Source organism: Vombatus ursinus, unplaced genomic scaffold (genome assembly GCF_900497805.2).
Source record: "Vombatus ursinus unplaced genomic scaffold, bare-nosed wombat genome assembly UNPS02007822.1, whole genome shotgun sequence".
Lineage (NCBI taxonomy): Eukaryota > Metazoa > Chordata > Mammalia > Diprotodontia > Vombatidae > Vombatus > Vombatus ursinus.
Window position 1 is genome coordinate 1,294,445 of NW_020947600.1, and position 18,092 is coordinate 1,312,536.

Sequence of the window (18,092 nt, forward strand, 5' to 3'; positions counted from 1 at the left end):
ACCTGGCATTAGGTGCTGGGATTACAAAGATGAAACAGCCCCTGCCCTCAAGAGGCTTTAATTCTTTGGGGGAAATGCTGTCCTTCTGAATACTAATACTATGTTTTTATTATAAATATAGCCCATTATAAATTAGATTTGGGGTTTTTTTTGGTTGCCACATGGTACTAATGACTCACTGCGCTGGCTAAGTGTTTGGTTAAATTTTTCCATTGACTGTTGTCAAAATTTGTTTCAAATTCTCATGTTGTCATTCAAGCCATTAGCTTTCCCTCCCAGCTTTATGTCATCTGCAACCCTGATAAACACAACATCTGTGTCTTCATCCAAGCCATTTACATAGATGTCAAATGACACAGGGTGAAGGATGGGTCCCATAAAGCTATTTTTGGCTACTCCATTATAGCTCCCAGTCATCACAGCTTCCTCTTCGAAGTTCTGGGGCCACAAGTTGTATTACCGCCCTCCTTCCTAGATGAATTTGGTGAATTCTTGGGCCACTCTATCAACATTCCCCTGTTTCTGAGATTCTTAATCTTTTTATGTTATAGATGCTTTTGTCAGTCTGGCAAAGGTGATGGACTCCTCATAGTCTTCTTTTTAAATGCATAAAATAAAATACTTTAGGATTATGGAGGAAACCATTTATATGAAAGAATAGTTATCAAAATGTTTCTTTAAAAAAATTTCATGGATTCTAGGTTAAGAACCCCTATTCTCTTTCATATTTGTTACTCTCTCTGTAACATCTGGTTTAGTAGACATACATATATATATAATATATATATATATTTATAATATATATATAATCCCCTACCGTCCATCTTTACTTTAAAGTTTCCTTGACCCCAAATCTCTACTTGCCAGTATAAAATACTGTGTTTCAATATAGATGATTCATTTTTTGTTTGTTTTTTTTGTTTTTGCTAGACAGTGGGGTTAAGTGACTTGCCCAGGCTCACACAGCTAGTAACTGTCAAGTGTCTAAGGCCGGATTTGAACTCGGGTCTTCCTGACTCCAGGACCGGTTCCCTATCTAGATGATTCTTTAATGATCTCACTTAACCTCCTAGGGCCAGCCTCAATTTCCTTTTCTATAAAATAAAGAATGGCTGAACCACTTCAGGAATTCTTAGCCTAGGGTCCGAGAACTTTTAAAAAATATATATATATTTTGATAACTCTTTTTCAATGTAATTGGTTTCCATTGTAATCCTGTGTATTATATTTTATGCATTTAAAAACATGATTCTGAAAGGGGATCCACTGACTTCACCAAAGTGCTGGGGCAGGGGAAGCACAACACATCAAAAAAGTTAAGAACTCCTGGATTGGGGGAGAGGAAGTAAGGAACAAGCATTTATTAGGCACCCGTTGTGTGCCAGGTACTGTGCCAAGTGCTTTTACAAATATCATCTCATCTGATCCTCTCGACAACTTAGGAGACAGGTACTATTATACTCCCCATTTATAGTTGAGTAAACTGAGGCAGACCAGGTGATCTCTAAGGTCCCTTCCCATTCCAGATCCTGTGGACCAGTCTGATGTGGGAAGCTTTTCCAAGAACCTTCCTTGGGCCACAAATGATCGGATTTATTCCAGTTTGTCAGTTAGCTAGCTCAGAGAAGACGTGGCCTCGTTTTGCCTTCCAGTCATTCCTGAAGGTCTAGAAGGTCTTCTGCCATGTTCCGCCATAACTTTATCTTTCCTCACCTCCCAGCAATCAGAAAGACAATGAAACATTTATGCTCCAGCATGTTCAGGCTGCTTCCTGAGCTCTCTTGTGACTTTTCCCCCAGCCTATCCGCCGCCAAGTCTTGGGGAGGCAGAGCTCCTCTTGTTCATTTTAAAAACAAAGACAAGATTGACAGTGAACAATTTTGAACAAATTGAACATTTCTCTCGTTCTTAGGAAACCATCATTCCCTAGGTCCCACCCCCTTCCCTTCTCCACACCAGGATTAAATACACATCTGCATTCTGTTGCATGTTGGAATTGCAGAATCTAAGTTTACAAACATAACTTTTTAAAGCAAAATATAAAGAGATTTTTTTTAAAGCTTACCATCAGAACAAGATAATTTACAAAACAGACTGAGGAACTTGGAAGGTGACAGGGGATGGGGCTGAGAGCCTCTCCATAGCCTTACCTTCCCTCTCCCAAGTCCTCAGCACTAGGGGCTTTTGTGGAATCACTTCCAAGAAGCTTGATGGTCTTAATTTCCCTTGGGACCCTGTAGACCTGGAATAAAATTTTAAAATGTGATTTTAAAAAAAATTCTATCACAATTAAACTGGTCAGTTGTCCTCATTAAACAGTCCCCTTTCCCCCTCTTTTATCCCTTGAATTTTCCTATTCTATGGATGATGGAAAAAGTTTTTGTTTTTATTTTTGTTTTTTTTTTGAAGCTAATCACTGAAATGAGGTTGCTAATTTTTTGCGGATCCTAGTTAGCTCTCAGTCCAAGGCTCACAGGCTTCTCAGAGCCTCGTGGGGGAAAAGAGATTGGAAAGTCACATGTGTTGTTTGTTTTTCCTCTCCTGTGATCTGGCGTCTAGAGGAGCGGAGTTTGAATCCAACCTAGACATTTCCTAACTGTGTGACCTTGGACAAGTCACTTCACCACTGTCTGCCTCAGTTTCCCCAGTATAAAAACGAGAATCATAATAGCACCTACCACGCAGGATTGTTGGAGGATCAAATAAGATAACGTTTGTGAAGTGCTTAGCACATTACAAGGCATTTAATAAATGCTTTCCTTTCCTGTGCACTGTCAGATTCTTCGTATTGGCTTTGTACAATGCTCATTTCCCGTACTAGATAGTTATTTCCTTGAGAACAGCTCTCATCATCATATTCCTCATAACTATCCATAAGGATTCAATTTCTCTAGTGCCTGGCAGTTTACACAGCCTCACAACAGCCCCTTCAGGTAGGTAATCAATCAATCATTTAATCAACCAGCATTTGTTAAATGCCTAGTGTGTTTGAGGCACTGTGCTAGGCCAACAAGATGTGAAGTCAGAAATGAAGTAATGCCTATGTCGAAGATAAAAGGACTGCTCTTAAGAGTCAGGAATACCAGAGCTTATATTATCTGTATTATTACATTCTTTGGAACTAAGTGAACTAAGACTTTTAAGTGACTACTGTGTGCTAGGCACTGTGCTAAGCCCAGAGTATGCAAAGAAAGACAAAAGACCTCCCTGCTTTCAGGGAGTTCACAGCCTATAGTATCATTATCTTTGTTTTTTGGATGAACAGCTCACCCAGATAGTAAGTTCAGAGACAGGACTTTGACCCAGGTTTTCTGATTCAAAATCTAAACCAGAGGTTCCCAAACTTATTTGGCCTTCTCTCTCTTTTCCCCTCCTTTAAAAAAAAAATTACTCAGCGCCCCCTTGGAAATCTACTTTTTTTTAACCTTTAGGAGTTTGTTTGTTTGTTTGTTTAATTTGCATCATTTCAAAAAATATATATAATTTTTTGAAATGATGTATCTTAATTTGATGATTTATTATCAGTTTGTGGGTTTTTTCCAGCATTGAAATTTTGATGATGCAATATTGCATCATGTAACCATAGTATTGTATTGTAAACAAGTCATTACATGCGCATATTCCTTCCCATGAATGATGGACTTCCTGACAGTGCCCTACATGCTCATCTGCCAACACTTGCTTGTTAAGACCTGTTGGTAGACTTGACTGCTGTTGTGTTATAACTTGCATTTTGTATGTTTGTTTGGAAAATTTTCAAGTAGATATTCCAGTAAGATATGTATTTGTCCAAAAGAACAGCATGATTTGGAAAATAATGTAATCACTAGACTTTAACTCTGTTACACAACAGATGAAACATGTATGAACGTTTTTTCAAAATTTTCTTATCTTCTTTTCTTTCCTAATGCTTCCATTACTCCCTTATTCACTGTCTCCCAGTTGCACCGAGGCTACTACCTCCCCACCTCTCCATTATTCCAGCACCCCCCCAGGGGGTGATATCACTCACTTTGAGATCCTGTACACTACACCACATTCTCTTTCAGGCATTTATTTATTGTTATTTTTATTATATTTTATTTTTTATTTTTGACTAGGCAATGGGGTTAAGTGGCTTGCCCAGGGTCACACGGCTAGTAAGTTTCAAGTGTCTGAGGCCAGATTTGAACTCAGTTCCTCCTGACTCCAGGGCTGGTGCTCTATCCACTGTGCTACCTAACTGCCACGTATTTTTTTTTTAAATCACAAAGTTAGTAACATTTGCAACAAATATAAATCAGTGAACAGAATATGTCACTGAATGCCAAATAAAAGTATTCAACCTGAACCATTTGGCTTTTGGCTGAAAATATATATATATAATAAAATCTGAAACAAAATATTAGCGATTTATTTGTTCTGGGTTCTCTCTCCCTTGCTCCCTCTTCCTCCTTCCACTGAGAGGTTAAGTGACTTGCCCCAGGGCCACACAAATCTGTCTTTGTCACAGGCAATGTGATCCCCAGGTCAAAGGATTTGATCTAGTTTTTTGTATGTTTGTTTGGGGCCTTTTATTTATACAGCCAAATTGTTCTCTGAAAACTCTCATCAGCCTACAATCCCTCCAACCAGGTTTGCCCATATTCTTTCTGGTGGAGAATTTTATCATTTTTAAATCCTTCTTTTGCCAGTTTAATGGATGTAAGATATCACCCGAAAGTTATTTGAACTTGTCTTTTCTGTTTATTAACCAATGTGAACAACTTTTTAAGAAGTCAAACACTGTGCTCTGAATAGTTCTCCTTTGGGGAATGGATATTATTCATGGATCCACATCAGATCCTTTTAGAGTTGCATGTCAGATTTTGATCAGAGATATTTATTCCACATTGTCTTCCCTGCATCTGTTTCTTTTCTTTTATTTCAGAAACACTGGTTTTTTTCATGCAGATTCCTTTTATTTTTGACTAAACCAGCGTGGTTGCCAGTGATTTCTTCTGATCTGTGTGATATTTAACATTTTTCTCTTTTCCACTAAATTGTTATGTTTTCATGAAGTCTGCCTTATGATAACTTGTAATATTTGGGTCCTTCTTCCAATTGGAGTTTATTTAAGAATACAATGTGATATGATAATGAGATTGGGATATGATTACCCACTCACCCCCTTTTTTCATACTGATAACCATTGTGATAAAAGATTATTTACTCTTTAAAGGTTGGGAAAAAATTTACCTGTGAGTCTTTTTGGTCTGTGCCTTTTGCTCAGGCAAGTAATTTATCTGATTTCTCCTTCTACATATGCATTATTTAGGTTAGCCATTCTTTTGTCAGTTATGTATTTTATATTTTGGTAGCTATCATTTCATTTCTTTTAAGTTTTCCAATCTATATATAACTCTTATTTTAAATTTTGGTAATTTGTTTTCTCTCTGCTTTGATTAAACTTGCTAATTTTGAGATTGTTTTTTCAGTCTTTCTAAAAAACCTTTCAACATGTTCATTGTTTTCTCATTTTCTATTTTATTAATACCTGTAATAATCTGTTATTTTATTTTTTCTGTTTTCATTTGATACACTCCATTATATGTACTTTGATATGGTCTTCTGTTTCTTTTCTAAAATATGTGAATTTTTTCCTTTTTGTTCTTATAAGCATTCAGAACTATAAATTTGCTTCTGAATAGTGCTTTGGTTGCATTCCATACACTATGATATATAATGTTTTATTGTTATCTTTAATGTAATCGGTTCCTGTAGCTATAATTTCCTCTTTCCATAGGTATTACTTGATTTTTTAATTCAGTTGATTGACTTTTTGTTTGTTTGTTTGTTTTTTTAGGCAATTAGGGTTAAGTGACTTGCCCAGGGTCCCACAGCTAGTAAGTGTCAAGTATTTGTTCTGAGACTGGATTTGAACTCAGGTCCTCCTGACTTCAGGGCGAGTGCTCTATCCACTGCACCACCTAGCTGCCTTGGGTTGATTGACTTTTATAACCATTTATTATCACCTTATCACTGCCCTAACCCCAACTGAACAATAAAAAGAAAAAAAACATAACAAATATGCATAATCAAAAAAAATTCTGCATTGACTATGTCTAGAAATGTCTATCTCATTCTGCTCCTTAAGTCATCGCCTCTGGCAGGAGCTAGGTAGTGTGTGATTCATCTTCAGTCCTCTGAACTCATGATTTAGCATTGTGTTGAATAGTTACTAAACTCTTTCAAAAGTTATTTTCTTAGGGGCAGCTCATGGCCCAGTGGATAGAGCACCTGCCCTGGAGGCAGGAAGACTTGAGTTCAAATCCTGCTTCAGACACTTACTAGCTGTGTGACCCTGGGCAAGTCACTTAACCTCAATTACCTCAAAAAGAAAGTTGTTTTCTTTAAAGCGTACATGTGTTGTACATGCATACACACATATTTTCCTGTGTGTTGATTCAAAAAGAAAGTTGTTTTCTTTAAAGCATACATATGTTACACATACATACACACATATTTTTCTACACGTTTTCCTTTTGCTGTGTCTTTCACGTTTGAGGAATATATGCCCACGAGAGGTATTGCTAAATTAGAGGATATGCATAGTTTAATGACTTTTGCCTATGGTTCCAGACCATTTTCTAGAATGTTTGGACCAATTTACAGCTCTACCAACAATACTTGGTACCTGCCCTCCCAACATTGAGTATCCAAATTTTTTGTTCTCTTTCAAAACCACATGTGTCTTTTCAAAGAAAATTGACAAATGGTTAAATTTCTTGATTTTTTTTTCCCCATTCAATTCTTCCCTCATATCTTTAAAACCAGTTTGTTTAATACTCCATTCCATTTGATAAGTTATTTTTGTCTCAATTATATTCTATTATCTGAATGATAGTCTATTATTGATTTTCTGTGTCTTTCTGTAAAACTGATTTTTTTATAAATTTACTATATTCTTTTATGAATAGGCTTAGGTATAATGTCTAGACATGTGATTTCAGTGATATTGGGAACTCCCTGGCCAGGAAACTCCCCCTACCTGTGTAGGAAGATATCTTCTCTACAACATAGAGCGTTTGAGAGTTGCCTGGGTCATGAAGGTGGGGCATTTGGCCAGGCTGGGGAGGACTTCCTGCTCCAAAGTCCCCTCTCTACCCACTATGCTAAGCTGCCTCTTCTATGAATACATATTCAAATTTGGTGTGTTCTAATTTTGAGGGATGATATAATTTCCTTGTTTTTATATCTCATAATTTCATCTGGTTTGAATTCAGCTTTGTCAGATGTTGTCAATGCCAAGCATTCATTCTTGCATCTCCCTCAGCACCTAGGACAGAGTCTTGCAGAGTAAGCTACTCAATATGTTTCTTGAATTCAATTAAATTGAACTGGGATGCTTCCAGCAATGACCAGTGGTAAAAGACGGCTTTTTGTTCATTCCTCTAAATAGAGTAAACTTAAAAAACTCTCGAATATAAAAACACTCCATTATTTTTTTTTTTCCATCTTGAAAATCCCAACAAAATTCTAATTCATGGAGGGCATCAGTTTCCTCATCTGTGACATTAGGAGGATGGATTAGTCCCTGCTCTAACTATGTATGATTTTGCTCTCCTGTCTCTTCCCTTTTTACAGTTAGTAGTGAATCTGATCAGTGATCTACAGGAGCAGATGTGTAGACTACAGCTGGAAATCAGTAGCCAAATTCAAGAGAGAATGTTGCAGGACAGGGACCACATGGATGAATGTAGCCCTCAGGAGAGCCCCCAGGCCAGCAACCCCGATGGCTTGCCTGTATGAAGCATACCTAAGTATATCCAAGCATGAATTGGTGCTGCCTTGAGTTTGCAGAGAATTCTGGATTCTACTAACAAGAGTCTGCCGTGGGTACCGGCCATTCCTCTGTTTGACTCTGGGCAGAGTCCAGGGGCCATTTTCCTTTCTTTGACTTGCCCCATTTCACCTTTTCATTCTTGTATCTAAAGTTACCCTGGAGGAATAACATGGCTTTGCAGTCCTTCCTAAGACCTCTCTCTAATTGCGTGGTGTGTATCTATTAACAACTCGACGGGTAGCCCAAGGGCAGGTAAGAGAACTTGCCCAGCTGCGCAGTCTTTGTCCAATGACAAAGAGGAAGAAAATAGTAACCCACAAGGTACTTGCTCATAATCCCCGAATTTGGAAATCAGTTTGAGCTTCATGAAATCTAACTTGTTCTGACTTAAGAGAATTACAATGGTATATTAGGAATTGGCGAAGGAGGAACAGCTTCTTCCCATGCTTAATGAAAAACTGGAATGAAGCTGCTTTCTCTTGCTTGCAATTATGTTTTCAGTGAGGAGAAGAGAGAAAAATTTCCAGCTAAAATGGAAAATCTAGATAATATGGAGGACGTGCCAGGTGCTGCATTAAGCACGTGGGGACATTGTAGGCAGAAGGAAAATAATGTAAGAGATGCTCAGTAATTACCAAGAGAAGAAAGGAGTTAGAAACAATAGCCTGTGGTCCCAATTCATTGCTAATTGGAGCAGAGATAATGAACACGGTGAACATGAGATTTTAACACAAGGAGGGAATATACAAATATGTATATGTATGTATATATCATACACATACATAACTACAGAGGAATCACTGGGATTTGGAGAAATTGGACTTAGGACAGGAATTCTGAGGTGATGGGAAGGTTTATTTTATCCAAGAAGAATATATTTTAAAGAAGGCAAAGCGCAGTAGTACCATTTGTCTATGGATAGAGCACTCAAGTTTTACAAAGTGTTTTATATATTACATCATATACAACCACCCTCTGAGGTAGGGAAAAATAGGTTATTCAAAAGAGCTTAACTCTTCCGAAAGGAATGGTTTGCCTGGGTAGGTAGCACATTCCTCATCAGTGGAGGTATTCAAGCAAATGCTGGGTGTTGTAGAAGAGATTTATTGCTCAGGGTTAACCCAGATGCCCTTACACATTCCTTCTAGTTCTGAGATTCTAGGATTATGTGGTTCTTTTAAGGAAGAGTCTTAGGGTTAAATTGTCCAACATATCAAGTGCTGCTCTTCCATTCATTCACCCTGGACTACTGCAGCCCTCCTTGGTCTCACCCCTTTTTGAACCCCTGCAGCCTCTTGCTGGCAGGACTCCTTGTTTGGCACCAAGCGCATGCTACCTCCTGTTCTGTTGACTTCCTGTCTTCCCAGCTGGACCTCAAGTCCCTGGAGAGCTGTGCCTGGGTCCAATCCACTCTGTTATCTCCCTTGAAGTGTCCAGGACTGGGCCCTCCCTGGCAGAGGTCATCACTCAGTGTTAGGGCAGAGCAGATAGTGCTTGACTTGCCACTGCTTTACTTGCATTTCCATTTATCCCCTTCTAGTCCTTGTAAGCTCTGTTTTCTTCAAGGCATCATTGTCCTATCCTCTGATGGTCTCAAGCTTGAAGCTTGTCTCCTGATTGCCTGAACCCCAAGACACAAGGTGGGACACCTGACATGCTCAGTTCCCCCTCTCTCAGAGGAACTGAGGGTGCAGAGGTAGGAAGGTGCCCTCTGAAGCCGAGGAGGCAGCTACTGTCTGCTCTGGGCTGGAAAGTCCCAGGACAATAGAGAACAGAAAATGAAACATCTCTCTTCTCTCTAGAGGGAGGCCGGGGACCACAGACGCAGACTGTCATTTAATTGTTTTTAGCTGTTTTTGCTTATTGTGTAACAATATTGAAAATAATTATTTTTGTCTTTATCATTTGCTTCACCGCTAGTAAATTATGTAGCCAATTTATTGGCTACGCAAAGTAGAATTTGGATCTGAAGGGTGTGGAGGCAATGTGTCCAGAAATTACTTTGATGTGAAAATGTTAATAGATCTTACTGAGGAGGTGCCTGTAATTCTTCTCAAAGAGCTGCCCCCACACAAGCTGGAAAAGCCTCTAAAGGCAGAAATAAGAGGTGCAGCCTGGCATGGCTGTCACTGGCTATGCAAGAGCCTAAATAATTTAGTTTTAGACATTACACGCCTGGGCCAGCTAACGCACCCTTCTCTCTCTCTCTCTCTCTCTCTCTCTTTCTCTCTCTTCCTTCCTCCTCCTCCTCTCTCTCCCATCTCCTCCCTTTTTTCTTCCCTCTTCTTTCTCTGTCTGCCTGTCTTTTCCATTCTAGGAATTGCTACAGGAGCTCAAGCATCTCAAAATCAAAGTGGAGGAGCTGGAGAGTGAGCGAAATCAGTATGAATGGAAGCTGAAAGCAACAAAGGTAAAAACCACCAAGCCAGATGACCAGTGGTCCCGACACCTGGAGACAAGTGATCTCGCGTGAGAGGGGCCAGGGTGTGAATGCCAAACAAGGTCTCTGCTGGCCTAGTTCCATCTTCTGCTTGGAAATGGCCAATTCTTTTTCCCCTTCCCAATAATAGGCATTAGAACCAAAGGCTCTGACTGCGTCCTAGGGCACAGGTATGGATATCCTGCATAAATAGAAATGGCAACAGAAGTGGGGGTTAGGCCTTTCCATTAATACTGAAAGTGGGGGCAGCTGGGGGCACAGTGGATAGAAAGCTGGCCCTGGAGTCAGCAGGCCCCGAGTTCAAATGTGACCTTAGACACTTAACAGCTGTGTGACCCTGAGCAAGTCACTTAACCCTGATTGCCTTCCCCCCAGAAAAATATCAGAGGTGTAAATACTTCTGTCATTTCGCCCCTACTGCTTTCTCCCTCCTGCCCTTGCCAGAGAATTCCATAAATTAATTTAAAGGGAGATGAAGGGAAACAAGCATCTACATCCATAACCCCCAACCTCTGCAAAGAAGTAAGATGAGATGCATCCTCAGAGCTCTTCTTTGGAGCCAGGTGCAACAGTGCAAATTCATTAAGGTACTCCGATGTGTCAGGTCCTGTGCAAGGGACGGGAGATACACAGATTAAGAATAAGCCATCTTCAAAATAATTAAGTTATTTTAACCAGTGAACATTTTCCTAAAGTCTTCCCCTGAAGCCCTCCCTTCTGCCGCCATTCCTGAATGCTGCGCTCAGAAAACAAGGTCTAACAGGTCCCAGCAGGCCAGAAAGGCCTTGAGTATCACCCTATTGGTGGGCTGGGGTTTTGTCAGAATCATCAGGCCTCAGAGAATCTCATCACCAGGGCATTGGCCATGAGGTGATAACGTTGTGGGGGAGTGGAGAAGGGCACAGGAACTCCCTGCTCAGGCCAGGTGCGGGGATCACCTTCACTGATGAAATAATGGATCGTTTAGTTATCCCACTAAATTAAAGAATACATTTAGCTCTGGGGCAGCTAGGTGGCGCAGTGGATAGAGCACCGGCCCTGAAGTCAGGAGGACCTGAGTTCAAATCCAGCCTTACACCAAACACTTGACACTAGCTGCGTGACCTTGGCAAGTCGCTTAACCTCAATTGCCTTAAAAAAAAAAACCACAACAACAACAAAAAAAGAATATATTATTTAGCTCTTCTTGGCAGAGTATTACTTGCTCTTTAAAGGGACCCTGACCATCCCAAGTCTATCGTGGCTTCTGTGGAGGTTTTCATGAAAAAGGCTAGTGATACTAAAAGCAGTAAACCAACATTAGTGGTGCCAGTATTAACCCACACAAGAGAAGGCTGGTGTGCTAACTTGAGACTCCTGGTGGCAGGAGGCAGGAGGGCCAGGGAAGCAGGAGTTACCAAAACCATTCAGCAGTGGTTAAAAAACCAGAAAAGTAAATCAGTGGAATAAAATACATTTCTCAAAAAATAGTTAAGCAAGACCACCCAACAAACACCGTGATAGTTACTGATAGAACGTGTCGTTTTCTTCTTTAGAATTTTACCAATTATTAATAGAAAGGATGTGAAACAGTGTCATACGGTGGCTAGAAAGCTGGTCCTGGTGTCAAGAAAACCTGGGTGAAGTCCTGCCTCGACTAGGCATGTGACATTGGGCACCTCTCGGTGCCCCCAAACAGCTCTTCATGACTGTGTATTACAGAGAGTCTGTGCACCAGTGGAGAGCCTTAATTGTACACTAGGGGCTTTAAATAGTGCAGGGATTATTATTCCTAGTTTTTAGATAAACCAAGGTTTATCTAGCTAACTAACTAACTAACTGGCTTTCCCCTGATCATACAGCTAGCATCCAGCAAAACTGGAGCTCAAAACCAGGTCTTAAGCCTCATAATGCAATGAGTACACCATAACGTCTATGTCCATGGCAGCCTTCTTGCCGCCCGAAAGGAAAGCATCTCTTCCTTCTACCTTTAGCAAAAGTGGAATTGGTCCTTAAGGGTTGAGATGGGAGTATGTTGGAGCCCTGGGCCCCACAGCTGGACACAGAAGGTCAGAGCGCTGGTCCGCATGGCAATGACTGAAGCAGACAGTAAGGCATTGAGCCTGTTAACTGAGGCACAGTTTCAGAGACCGTTTGAACCATTCCCTAGTAGCTTTTGCTTGGGTCACTCGGGGACATTCACATCCCAGGCCAAGCAGGCAGTCAGTGGATAATGAAAGCTGAATCATCACTCTCCCCCTGCCTCATGGGGGTCACATTCTCAGTCTGGGCTCACTTTGTTTCTGGCCTCTGACAAGAGCACTCACTCATCTGAATGATGCCCTTGGCTCTTCCAGGCTGAGATCGCCCAGCTGCAAGAGCGGTTGGCATTGAAGGATGCAGAAATGGAACGCCTCCACAGCCAGCTCTCCAGGACCGTGGCCTGCGCGGAAAGCACAGAAAGAGGTAAAAAGGTGGTGATGCTCACAGAGCCGTGATGTTGTGGCATCCTGCCTGTTACCCCATTGAAGGTGAGATAGGAACCGCCCCCACGGGCAGGATGGGCATCCTGGTGCCCTCTATCAAAGGCAGGCTTCCCCTCACCTACCAGCCCCTTAGAGAAAATGTCGGAAGGGAAGCAAATGGAATGGTTTCCAAGGTGAACTCTAGAAAAAGACCATACAGTGTTTGAAAATTGCCTCACCCACCTACCAGCCCCACCTCTGGTGTCCCTCACTCCCCTTCCCACCACAAGAAGCCTGGACCCCTTCCTTGTTTTACATGCTGCTTGACTTATCACAAAATGAACACCTGTTGGCCATAGACAGCAGAATTTTCTGGCATCAGAGAGATCTACTCTTAGAAAAAAATAATATTTTAAGGTGTCCCTCATTACACCTTCTACATGTTGTGCCCTGGGCTGCTGCCTGACATATCTCTCCCTAATGCTATCTTCTGGTCACAGGACACCCAAGGTCAAGTGCATGGGCTTATAGGTGGGATGAATGTCTGTCTGGTCCTCCAGAGCAGGGGTGGGGATCCTGTGGCCTCATGGCCACATGTGGCCTTCTAGGTCCTCAGGTGCAGCCTTTTGACTGACTCCCAAGCCACCCCTGGCTCTTGCCTCTCCTGCGGTTTTAGAAGCATTGAGGACCTCTGGGCAGTGCCAGGAAGCTCAGTTTTCCTTTCAAATTAAGAGAGAAATTAAGCTCAGAAAAAATAGGAGAATAAAGGTATTTGTCTATGGCTTTGCCCCATGCGCCACCTTGTGCCCGAGACGTGGAAAGACAATTTTTGTCTTCCTTTCCTTTGACCACCAATTTATATCATTCTTTGGGAGAAAACTAGATGGTTTAAAACTTTTTCATCTAAGGATCCTTTTACACTCTTAAAATGATTCCTACTGAAGAGCTGTAAAAACACATATTGGTTATATCTGTCATTACACTTGCAATAGTAGAAATTTAAATGTCTTAGTGTTTTTTATGAAAATAGTTTTGGCCTCTCAGACCCCGTGAAAGAATCCTGGGGACCCCCAGAGATTCCCAGACTCCACTTTGAGAACCACTGGTTTAAGAGAAGTGGATAAGTCAGGCAGTCTTTGGTATTTCTGTGCAGGCCTATGTAAATGGAAATAATATTCTATATGTCATTCTGTGAAAAGGCAGTGTAACATAGTGGATAGGGCCAGCCTCAGGGTAAGGACAATCTGGTTGAAAATCTTGCCTTAACACAGACTGGGGTGTGTCCCTGGGCAAATCACTTAACCCTTTAGTGCTCTAGGCAACTCTAAGATTTTAAGGTACAAAGGGCGACTAGAGGGCACCAGCCCAAGAGTCAGGAGGACCTGAGTTCAAATCCGGCCTCAGACACATAATATTTCCTAGCTGTGTGACTGGGCAAGTCACTTAACCCCAATCACCTCGCCCCCCAAAAAAAAAGAATGTAAGGTACAGAGAAATCACAGGACCAAGCCAAAAACAAATTGTCATTTTATAAACAACAATATTATCAGTGATCACCCTAAATTCCCCCAAAGTTTGCAAAGGAGGGCTCCAGGGACAACTCTGTCTTCCTAGATCAAGGGAGAATTTTATCTCTTTGTGCCTGCTTCCTAAGAAACACAAGGGATCTGCCAGGAAGAAGTTGCTACCCACCTTCTCTTTCAGCCAGGCCTAGGAGGCCATAAGGATCAGGCCTAAAACTCTGCCATAGGAAATGGTATAGTGCCTGGGGCACCGGACTTGAAGTCAGGAAGGGCTGGAGACTCACATCCCACTGCAGGTATACCGACTGCCTAGCTTTGGGCCCCTGGATCTGTAAAATGAGGGGCCCTTACGGTCCTTCCAGCTCTAAATCCATGATCCTACAAATCTTCTTTCTTCTAAGGGGGAAGAGAACAAACTTTTATTTACATGGTGTCTGCTATTTGCCAGGTTCTGTACTAAGTGCTAGACAAATATTATCTCTGGGAGCTGCTATTATTAAATACATTTTACGGTTGAGGAAACTGAGGCAAACTGCAGTTAAATGACAAATAGCTAATAAATGTCTGAGGCCAGATTTGAACATGTCTTCCTGACTCCAGGCCCAGCACTCTATCCACTTTACCATCTTGCTAATCTATACCATAAGTACACAAGTATCCCAGAATGTAGGTACCCTTAAAACAGTTCAGGGCTCCTGTACGCTGACTAGGAAAGGGAAAAGGTGTGTTTGCTAAATAGTATGTTTTCAATGTAGGGAATGCCCAGCGTCAGTCCTTTTGAGATGGGTTGGTTCTGTTGGTTAATGTCTAAAGGGCATGTCTAATCTGTGCTTTTTCCTCCTGGTTTCCCATCCTAGAGGGAGTTTGTAAGAGAAGGCTAAAGGAAAAATGTAAGCCTCGAGATTCTCTTCCAACATCATGCTTTTGATCCTTTCCCCACCAATTATATCTAAAATGCTCTGCACAGACAGTGAATGCAACTGCCTGGTCTCACATGATTGTTCCATTGTCTTGCCTCAATACAGGCCTATATGTCATTGCTTGCAACAGATAAGTTGAGACCAGGAGGGTCCTAAACCCTCCATCACGCAAATCACCTTAGAAATTCACCGTGGTGTGGAATCACAGCCAGAAAAATCACTCTGCTGGACATTTTAAAGGAAACTGTCAAGGTTTTTAGCCTCAATGCTCCTTTTTTTTTTTTTTTAATTTTTATTTGTGTATTTTGTCTTCAGAGTATTATTTTTAAAATACTAGAGCAGAATAAATACCATTTTTCTAATCCAGGGGTTCTTAGACCTTTTATGCCATAGACCCCTATGATAGTCTAATGAAGCTTATGGGGACCCCCCTCTCAGAATTATGTTTTTTTAAATGCATAAAATAAAATACTTAGGATTCCAAAGGAAACCAATTATACTGAAATATAGTTATTGAAATACTTTTTTTTAAAAACAACTGGACAGACTCTAGGTCAAGAACCCCGAGTCTGATCCATTAGCTGATAGGAACTCCATCTGTAACATCCTCCAAAATGTGCTCATCTAGCCTGTACTTGAAGTCCTGCCAAGATGAGGAACTCACTACCTTCCTTTTTAAATTTTTTTAAAAATATATCATTTTCAGATGCACATTTCACTCTCCCACCTCCCTAGCCCTCCCTCTGCAAAAAGCAAGAAAAACAAAACCCCTGTTACAAACATATATGGTCAAGCAAAACAAATTCCCACATTGGCCATGTCCAAAAATATATGTATTTCTCAATTTGTCTTCTGAGTGTGTCACCTTTTTATAAGGAGACGAGTAGCACGAGGCAGCCTGTTCCACTCTGGTGATTAGCAAGTCCCTCATATCAAGCTAAAATCTGTCAACAGTATCCTATTATTTGTTGTTCTGCCTTCTGGACCAAATAGAAACAGCCCCATACTGAAAACAGCTATCATGCCCCTCCTACGTCTTCTCTCCTCCAAGCTACATAACCCTGGTTTCTTCTGTATTCATGTGGCATGGTTTCCTGTCCCAGCAACCCTAATATTTTCCACCTTATCTACATCTTTTCTCAAGTGTGGCACCCAGGACAGAACCCAAGCCTGGTCTGACCAGGGCAGAGGGCCTATCCATCACCTCCCTTGCTTCATTCGCTGTATGAACCAGGCAGGCGCATTGTCTATATTCCATTGATCCCTACCTACCATCACCTGTATCTGAAGTCTGGGATGTCACACTGTTGACTCCTCTTGCTTCAGTTTTTTCCTCCATGATGACATTGGACAAGGACATACAACAAACAGGCCCTGGTGTTAGAAGAGAGCAGGGATCGTTAAATGTAGCTTTTCCTTGTGGAGCATTTCCTTGGCAGGATTCCTTTTAAGGTCAAGCAGTGAAAGAGAAGCATATCTTCCAGCATTTGCCTTTCTTTCCAACTGGCTGAGATGCCATGCTATGCTTTGCTGTCTTTCTGTCTGAGCTTGGGTGGGACTTGGGCCACATGCATGGTACATGGGCCATGCTAACTAAAACCATTTTTCTTGTAAGAATTACCTTTGCAATAATTACACTAAATTATGATAGACCTCCAGTCCCTCTCCCCAACCCCATCCAATATGTCTAGAGAAGAATCAGATTAGTCTGATTTTTTTTAAAATTCTGCTTTTATGTAAAATCTAATGTCATGTCTGCAGGTTTCTTTTCATGTTCTGATTTTTTACAATGATGATTTTTATAATAATGATTTTTTTTTCATGAGAGGGTGACTGTGTCTGAGGACTTTTAAAGTCAGGGTTCTTTGTGGGTGCCTGGTGATACAATGGAAAGAACACTGGATGCAGGAGAAGATGAACCCAGGGGAGCAGAGCTCTTTAGCAGAGACCTCAGTCTTGACTCAGCCTCACTTTTGGCCCCGTGGTTTCTAAATGATCTCAATACTTCTTTACATTAAAGACTTATTGTTCTGTCATCCCTGGTCATGGGAGTTCAAGTCAAACATGGGAAACCTTAATCTAAGGCCATTGAGTCGTAGATTTTTTGAGTTTTAAGGGGAGCTTAAAGACTCCAAGAGTTAAAGATGGGTTTAGTGACAGATAGTTCAGGTTTGATATTGGAGAAAAATGAAACTTTTGTAGGTCATTTATCAGTTAGCAAAAGGTTAGCCTTAGCATAGAAAGGATACTTAACAAAGATACTCCAGAATTTCTCGGATAGATAACTCCCCCTTCTTTTCTCTATGTGGAAATTCATTTGGTCAGCCATATGACTCATGGCCTTAGGACATCTGCCAAATCTGAAGGGGCCTGACTCTACCTGGGTGGGCCTTTTTATGCCATTAGGTGACCAGTAAATCAAGTCAGTACAAAAGAAAATATCAGGAATCTTCATCAAGCTGAGCCCCCCTTGAAGGAGAGTGGCCTAACCCATGTCGAGGGGATAAGAGAGTGAGCCTTGGTAGATGGTGTGCCTATCACCCCAGGTCTTCTGCCTCCCAGGATAGATTAACATCTCTTTTCTCTTGTCAAATTTTTACTTGATGGATTGCTACACCCTGTTTTCAGATGGGTTTCACTTTGGACCTTCTGATTTGGGACATCTGGCTCCTGACAGGTCTTGTCAGATTTGATGATTGCTTATTATCCCCTCCAGTGTTTGCTTTGGCCTTTAATCTTCTCTTCCATCTAGATCTTTGGCTATCCACAGATATACTTATCTGAGCAAATACATGTGTTTGCCCAGTTTACTGTAGGAGAGAATACATAGATCCTACACAAAAAACTGGGAGGCCATAACTGTGATTTCTTTGGGAAGCCAACTGGTTTTAGAATGAAATGTATGCTTGTCTTTCTTCAAAAGTGGCTGGTTGTCCCTTGACTATGGCAGACATAGTCTGG

The 18,092-nt window shown here is 41.2% G+C and overlaps 1 protein-coding gene across 13 annotated transcripts in view; it reads left to right on the forward strand.

Annotated features, from left to right (window-relative positions):
* Positions 1 to 18,092, forward strand: part of LOC114033991 (liprin-beta-2-like) — a 198,011-nt gene that overhangs the window by 147,831 nt on the left and 32,088 nt on the right. For 9 of the 13 annotated variants that reach the window (XM_027849625.1, XM_027849632.1, XM_027849627.1 and 6 more), the window contains 4 exons: positions 7,606 to 7,764; positions 10,122 to 10,214; positions 12,581 to 12,689; positions 15,069 to 15,101. In XM_027849625.1, coding sequence (XP_027705426.1) covers positions 7,606 to 7,764; positions 10,122 to 10,214; positions 12,581 to 12,689; positions 15,069 to 15,101 — 394 coding nt within the window. The remainder of the gene's footprint in view (positions 1 to 7,605; positions 7,765 to 10,121; positions 10,215 to 12,580; positions 12,690 to 15,068; positions 15,102 to 18,092) is intronic. The other 4 variants (XM_027849630.1, XM_027849636.1, XM_027849628.1 and 1 more) reach the window with 3 other exon arrangements.